Source organism: Triticum aestivum, unplaced genomic scaffold (assembly GCF_018294505.1).
Source record: "Triticum aestivum cultivar Chinese Spring unplaced genomic scaffold, IWGSC CS RefSeq v2.1 scaffold42572-3, whole genome shotgun sequence".
Lineage (NCBI taxonomy): Eukaryota > Viridiplantae > Streptophyta > Magnoliopsida > Poales > Poaceae > Triticum > Triticum aestivum.
The window spans coordinates 77,641-85,975 of NW_025228086.1; the positions used below are offsets into that span (position 1 = coordinate 77,641).

Here is an 8,335-nt window from a genome sequence, read left to right on the forward strand (position 1 = left end):
AAAAGGAAAGGGGGAAGAAAGGTTATGCAAATATCTAATTATGTTGATATCCCTACATGTAAGTTACAATTTATAACTAAATTTTCCTTTAATAATTAGTGTACTCAACTATCCTTTCTTGATATGTTCCTGTTAATTTAGACATGATCCCCTGTCCATGTCATGATACTCTGTGTTTTTCTATATTTGTAGATGGAAAAGGATGTAGGTTCTATTCCAGGTATAACTAGATCATGAATGACGCGCGTTGCCGCGTCCGTCCATTTTGAAGATAGAATGATAGAAATTTGCACCAAAGCCACTACAACAAGAACCCTCCTCTAGCAACATATATGTACCAACGAAATGATAAGATGTGTTGTTTGTTTAAACAAACCTCCCACTTTTCCCACTTGGATGTATAACCTCCCCGTTCGCAGAAAAAAAGCGCTAACCTCCCTGTAGCCACCTCCACACAAATGTACCGTAGAAAAAGGAAACACACTACTATTTCGTTTTTCTATACACATCGTCTCTCCCTCCCCAATTCCTCCATGGCCACTGGGTTGTCGCCGCCACATCTGATTCCGGATAGCTCCGGTGACCGCTGCTCGCCGGCCCAGCGCGCTCTCGGTGCTCACCTCCCATCTTCCACCGTGTCCATGTCCTTCATGCCCCTGGACGAGCCCCCGCAGCAACCCTAGGCACCACGGGTCGCCGTAGCGGATCCAGCGCCTCCTCTGTTTTTAGTCTCACTACCCCATGTATCCTCACGCGCTGTTACCAGCTCGGGCACGAAGGTGCTGCTCCACCTCGGCTACCTCTACTCTGATCCGACACCGACGATTCAGTAAGGCACTCCTTGGATCTGCTCTTACCCTCTCATGTGCGTTTTGTGCCATGGCCATCGTGCCATACTGCCATGGTTGATTCTTTGCCGGAAACAGATGATACAGCTAGTGGGCGTTTCCAACTACTAGATCTAGATGTTTTTCGTTTCCTTACCTCAGTTCAAAGTATTGAGATCTGGTCTTTTTTTGCATGATGACTCAGGAATATTGTGTTGACAGTTAATCTGGACTACAGGCTGGATCTGATTTTTTTTTTTTGCCTTGCATGCCTGTGATGCAGAGAATACAACCAGCTACTAATGCTTTTCCCCTTTTGTTTTTGAACCTAAAACATGCATTGAACCTATGATGAATTCAAGACTCCATCATCTCTGTTCTTTGACAGCGTTTTGCTGCAGTTATTATGAGGATAAAGGAGCCGGAAACGACATCAGTGATATTTGCTTCAGGAAAGATGGCATGCACAGAAGGAAAGAGTGAAGAACACTCTCAAGCTTACTGTCAGGAAGGTAAAACCGAATGGTCATATTATTGTTTTTGTTAAATATGCTTAGGAACACTGAATGTTTGAGCACGCAGGCAGAAAATGTTCATTTGTCCTATTTCCAGCCTTTTCTGAATTGCAATATAACATTTTCTATCTACTTATTTGTTAGTGCAGTATGCAGAGTTGCCCAAAAGCTTGGCTTCACAACTACATTTTAGGTAGTGCTTCTTATCACTTGCATTTTAGGTTATAACACATTTTGGATTACCTTGTTTGCTCAGTTTATTTGTATAGAATTGTTACAAGTTTCTATTTTCTCGGTAAACAAGTGAATTAAGAAAGTGAATCATGTTTAACAAATGTTGGTATATACAAGTACGCTGACACTATTTAGTCTGCATGAAATGTTGTGGTCTTCAAAATTGTGTTAGAATAATATTTAGATTAGGAGTACATGTTGGTTTAACTAGCTAATGGATTTTGTATCTAGTTAGGGGCTGTTCGGTAATCCTCCCACTCCGTGAAATCTGAGGATCTGTGGAGCGCCTCCTTCCCCACTCCCCGATTTTGAACTGCCGCTCCTCCAGCTCCGGGAGCGGAGTTGTGGAGGGGAGGGAATCCGAACAGGACTTTAGTCTAGGTTCATCAGTTAGTTTTCCAGCATGCCCGTTTTGCATGTTGTAACTTGTAAGCATGTGTGTGCTTATAGGTGAGTCCTAGTCCGTATAGGACGGAGTTTGCATAGCTAGCTGCCGATATGCTGTACTAGTACGTATTGGAGTTAGTGTGCCTTACCACTTTAGGAAAAGGGTGTTCGAGTCCGAGTCATTTTAGATGCTCAGTCAGAGTAGGTTTAGGTTATTTTGGTCATTTAGCAGGTCATAGTTGTGGAACCAGGTCATGTAGAGTTTTTCCCTAACAAAATCAAGGTCACGGGAGAGTTTTTTTGAAAAAATAGAATAAAGAGTTTGATTCTGCGGGCAAAACCAAACGTAGATTACCAATTCCAATATGTATGCCGAATCTGCAGGTTACAGAAACCAGATATGATTCCAAATCGTTATTCTGGGTGCTAAAATCTAGAAAATCACAGTGCCAGTTGAATTTGCGATGAGGTATTTTTCTAATTGTCGTTATATATTGTTTCTTCACTAGTTCAAAGGGATTTTTTAATTTGTAATATCATTCCTTGAATATTTTTTATTATCTAGCATATGCTTCTCTTTTTTTCCCACCTAGTTTTCACAAGAGAACACTTTTCTTGCATCTGAAAATGGCCATACATCTTCTGTGAGACAAGACTCTGTGCGGTAGATTAGGTAAAACAATTCATCAACTACTGTATGCTTGCCTTATGTTCCCTACTTCCTATTAAAAACCTCTGTTTCTATTAACATGGTGAAAATTAATAGTGGAATGAACTGAGTTGGTTTACTTTAAGCTAAAATAACTATTTATATCTATAGATGTCATTCCTGTAGATCTAACTAGTCTGGATTTTGAGCTAGGACATATCCAACTATATGTTTTCACTCATGCTACATTGCTGACCAGTCACGTTAATTTACTTGATATCAATTAGCTATGCATTTTAGTACTGAAATGTGAGATGATGCCTAATGAAGTTTTTCTCAACAGAGTAGATTGCTATTTCAGACTAAAAATCTATACAAGAATGTTGCTCTTGTTACATTCCAAAGTATCGACCAAGAATATAAAGCTAAAGTTGACGGTGTTAAAAGCTTGGTATTGCAAGTTAATGCTACATTAGCAGAATCTGATAAGTTGATGCAATCACTAAAAAATCAAAATTATTTGTCATACCGCAAGATTAATTACCATATTGCCTTAAACTTTTTGTATGCTCCTCCTCTCAGTTTTACCACCTTGTTAGATCTCATTTCTTTGTTGTTGTAGATTGCCAAGATAAATTGATGATGCATGGGTCGGATGTTGATTGCAAGCTCACGGATGGGGATGCTATTAGATAGTTTCACATTATGTTTTATAATGCCATTTTCATGGTCAATGTTTCCACTTTCAAACATTATGTTTCAGAATGGTTGAGTTGTTCGGTGTAATCTTTGTATTGCGTTCTTTGTAATACAACCAAGTTAATTTAATATATGAGGCATTTATTATTATTATATCGTGTCTCCTATGCACCATCGACATTCACCTTATATCTATGGATGGTGATATATATAATACCATGAATTATTCATGCAATGTAGCAAACTTTCTAGGCATTGCAATAATCGTTTTGGACAGGGTAGTCACCAACGCATGTGATGTGTTGTTAGGATCTAATTCTATATGTTGCTATCTTACAACGCTTATTCATGCGGTTTACCAACGCATGCATATACGTTGTAGACTCTTGCAACGCCACCTACGGCAACGGATATTAATCCGTTGGAGTAGACGTTAGCAACGCCTATATGGACATAAGACAACACATCAATGCGTTGCTGTAGGGGGGTTCTTGTTGTAGTGAGCTTACTATGCACGAGCATGCTACATACATGTTCAACTATTCAGCTTATGAAGTCCTGAGAATTTGGCTTTGCTTCTAGCCGAAAATGTTCCGGAACTATTCACAGAACTCCAAGAATGATAGAAATTTGCACCAAAGCCTACTATGCACGAGCATGCTGCATACATGTTCATCTATTCATTTTTGGTGATAGAATGATATTAATTTTTTGTCATATTTTCTGTGCACAGAACTATTCACAACTTGCTAAGTACAAAAGCAAACATGATCAGGGTGAGTGATCTTTCATTCCATAGCTAGCCCAATAGACCATGCCAGAAAAACCCACAAGCATGAAATAAAGAATACACTAATCATCAAACCAACAACTTAAAGAAAAATGTGACATTTCCTGATTTATCCAAAAAAATTCAAGAAAGTGAGACCAATCTGTAGATTTTGATAGTACACTGATTGATTCTTTGGCCTAAAATCTTTTTGAATTCATCAGCTGCTTTCAAGTCTACATGTAAAAAAATAAAATGGACTGGAAGAGTGTACAATGGTAAAATCGTTGTAAAGGGAACCTGTCCATTCACTACCAATTGACTCACGGCTGTTACGTGGTACTCCAACTACATGCTGGTTGTACAAGCCATCTCCTACAGGCTATAGTTCCTCTTGCACCTTGAATTCTGCGGACGGTACAATTATGTGAGATTTGTTTTTACTGGAAATATGATTTTCGCAATCAACAAACTACACTTATCAGGTTGTGCAAATTTCATACATATAATCAAGTAAACTACAGGGTGGAAACTTAAAATAAGTTGCAAACAAATACTTACCTTTTAAAGATCAGATTGTTCAAATATCAAACAAAAATATTAGAAAGAGAAGTTAACCTGTGGAACATTTGGAAAAACATGAGATTTGGAAATGCATATGCTGACGTGTGTGTTTCGATCTGGATAGCCCATAATTCTGTGCAACCAGTAGTACATTCAAAGGACCTTAGTAACCTGAAAAGATATTCCCAATAAGAAAACCTGAAAAATGGCAAACTTGTATGAACAAGTCAGCAGGTAATCAACATCGTGCAAGCTAGCCATTGCTGTGATACACAAGATATAGAAAACAGTTGATACTTTCAAATTCAAGTAGCAGAAAATGAAGGCCGCCATATCAGTTGGCTTTCTGACTACTGACTACTCCCTCCGTTCTAAAATAGATGACTCAACTTTGTACTAACATTAGTACAAAGTTGAGTCATCTATTTTGGAACGGAGGGAGTACAATATTGCATCTCAACCGTATGTCAACTCACCATCATTGAGGCTAAGGGCACGTCCAATGCAAAAAGTCTTGATGCGATGAATAGGGTAGCTAAATAAAAACTTAATTATGTAGCATCCGCCTAAGAGTCCCTGTCATCGAGCATTCCCGCGTATGTCTATTGATAGGATTTTGCATCAAATATGGAGGCAAAAACCAAGTTAAATTTACATGTACTGTATATTAGTTAATAAAAGATGGGTACTGCCCTTTGCCCATCCATTGAGTAAAGATGGTAAAAATATTCAAGAAAATTCAAATGGTACAAACATTCAATAAAATTTCAATAGTTTACGTATACACCAACTCAATATAGTGGTGAGGCATATTTATTTAGGTTTAGCACATTCTTTATATTTGTAACACATAATAAAAACATTCAATAAAATTTCAATAGTTTACGTATACACCAACTCAATATAGTGGTGAGGCATATTTATTTAGGTTTAGCACATTCTTTATATTTGTAACACATAATAACAATATGTTTCAATGACTTATCCCAAAGATTTCGGGTCACCTTTTCACTTCACTAACAAATCTAGATACATGAAGTGATGAACGAATTTCAATATTTCAACAACAGTTCACTGTCTATTTCTTGTCCACAAGTATGAGACCATTGTAATGACATAAAAGTGTTTCTTTTACCCTTCTTTTCAGCAGAATGGTGTTTGTTTCCCCTTCTTTTCAGCTAAATCACCATGACCCTGCAGCAAAGAGCGTCATCACGGTTCACTTTAAGAATCAGCTTTATTTCAAGAACAATCAACCTATTCTCCAATATATATGTTAGCAATCAATCTTATTCTACTTAGTCAAAACCAGCACATCATGAACTGTAGATTTTAAAATATCTGAACAAAAAACATGAACGAAAATATTCCTCAGAGAATTATAACCATACCACTAAGATAGTCATAGGAGCGAACCCCTGTGCCTGTCTAGTCAACTAACCATGCTCAACTTCTTGACTCAACCAGCAATTGCATTATCTCGATCTTACGTCAAATGTCCTTTTAGCCACTTTGTGTTGGCTATGAGGTAATAATCATAACATATCACCGGATCCTAGACATTTTATCCACCTGCAAGAAACAGATATTAATGTATTTCAGTTCCATCTCAGGTTATACTACCATGTACTCTGTCTCAAGTGTGGACCTGTAGCAAGTTAAAAAAATCTAACATATATTAGTTACAAATATTTCATTACTTACTATCCATAGGACGGACTCCTACGCAATCAATACTCGGTACAATGCATATATGTAGTATTCCAAAGGAGTAAAGAACAAAAGAATGATGGAACAGAGGAAGATGGTTATTGCTACCACGCACCATATAATTTATTGCGAGGCAAAAGCCACTAATGATACTTAGGCAATTGTTGGAGCTACGCACATGACCTGTATCTGCTTCAGCAATAATTATTATTTTGATTGTTGTCTCAAATATGGCACATATGATACTTCTTCCAAGCATCTTCCAATTCATCGTATGTTATGTACCTGTGCAAAAATAATAATTATAAGCAAGCTGCTATTTAATGCATAAAAATGAATATAAGGTAATCGTGCATAGACAGGACAAAAGAGGGAAAAACTAAACATCAAGGGTAAGATACTAACATACCGGATCCATTAGCTGCCTTGTTTCTAGTTCAGAAATTTTTGTAGCAAACTTTGGTAGATCTACCCCTTCAAGACTAATTGTCCCATCTGCTAAGTGTCTGGGTATTTAAGCATTTCTACCATCATCGCTCACAGTAAGGAAACACATCGAGCAGGGAGTTCTTCAGGGCAATCACCATGAAAATGCTACTGTGTATTTACACAACTAAACGTCAAATGTTTGTATTACAACGCAGAGGATTATTCATTAACAGAGTACCACATCTGAAGGATAGGTCATATTTTCTCAGCAATTCTTTTGCCAACAGTCAAAGGAACACCATAAGAATAAATTTATCTAAGCATCATGACCACATACTGTTTGCATTTCTTCCATATATTTAGTGTTCATGCCAGTGGGATCCTTTTTGCGAGAACTCTGCAATAATCGAAATGCAGATTAAGAAATGAGAAGATTGGTTATGAAATGCAGACACGAGTACCCTGACAACAGAGCAAGAAGAAAAAAGAGAGCCGAAAGTTACGTTATGACTGCCTTTTAATTAGACACGGGATATTTGTTCTCATGATATTCTTCAACATAAATTCATCATAAACCTAGTAAATCACATAATCATATAAGTTCTATTTGACCAAATGAGAAATATAGTAAGCACGACCCACTTGACCAATTGCATTTTGACTACTAAAGACAAGAATCAAATCACGGTAATGTCATTAATAATAAGTACGTGGTGAGCAAGGTGTGGCAAATCCAAAGCTTTCGTGTAGCCAGTTCCTGGTTGTTGTGAAGGTGGATAACAAGGAGCCAGCCACATGGAGCGATTAGATGACCAGAAGGGAAGGGGAAGAGCAGCTGTGCTGCATGCTGCCGCAATCTGGGCGTTAAGGAGGCAGCGGCCGACCAATAGGCGGAGTACTTGGCTGAGGATTGCAAAGAGCAAATGCCATGGGTTCCGTGGTGCACCTAGGTGTTGGCTGCCCATGCCGCTAGGAGCGGACCCTGCAGCTGCCTCTACATCGCTACAGCCGATGCTGGCCGCTGTGAAGGTGAGAAGGGAAGGATGCCGTGGGTCGATACCGCAATCGACGGAAGGAGGAGGACTCCAAGATGAAGGGTGGCCATGGCAGTGGACAGTGGCGAACGGGGATTTAGGCCTGTGTCGCCCACGTCGGCTGGGTCACGTCCCCTCTCCCTCGCAGATGGATCCCCTTCTATATGTTTCTCTCTTCACCGGTGAAAGAGATTGGGATGAACGATGAGATCTGGCGGTGGTGACCTGGTGGGGCGGCGGCGCAGCCATGGTTTGACAATTTTGAGAGAGAAGGGAGGTCGTCGAGGAGATGGAGCGGTGTTCCGTGGGCTTACCCGACGCTAGATGGGCTGCCTGCAGGGGCATATGGCCCAATTAGCCACGTAACTCGGATTTTTCTACCGGAGTAGCTGCCCTCAAGGAAAGCTACCCCGTTCGCGAGAAAGCACGGGATTACTGAGCAATTGACGGCCAAAAATCATTCTGCTTCATGATCTGACGGCCAGAACGTATGGATGCGTTATAGGGCAGGGAAGGGG

The 8,335-nt window shown here is 39.4% G+C and overlaps 1 protein-coding gene across 4 annotated transcripts; it reads left to right on the forward strand.

The window, feature by feature from the left end:
- The first annotated feature begins 390 nt into the window (after positions 1 to 390).
- Positions 391 to 3,461, forward strand: LOC123173015 (TATA-box-binding protein 1-like). 4 transcript variants are annotated; one of them, XM_044589882.1, is made up of 4 exons: positions 391 to 829; positions 1,229 to 1,339; positions 1,487 to 1,535; positions 3,235 to 3,461. In XM_044589882.1, the coding sequence occupies exons 1-4, from the start codon at positions 742 to 744 to the stop codon at positions 3,245 to 3,247; spliced, it is 261 nt and encodes an 86-aa protein (XP_044445817.1). In that variant the 5' UTR covers positions 391 to 741; the 3' UTR covers positions 3,248 to 3,461. The 4 variants fall into 4 exon arrangements, 2 of the variants coding, with proteins under 2 accessions (XP_044445817.1, XP_044445816.1); XM_044589881.1 differs by lacking the exon at positions 3,235 to 3,461 and adding an exon at positions 2,348 to 3,225; XR_006485823.1 differs by having other exon boundaries at positions 393 to 829; positions 1,492 to 1,535.
- Positions 3,462 to 8,335: the final 4,874 nt, after the last annotated feature.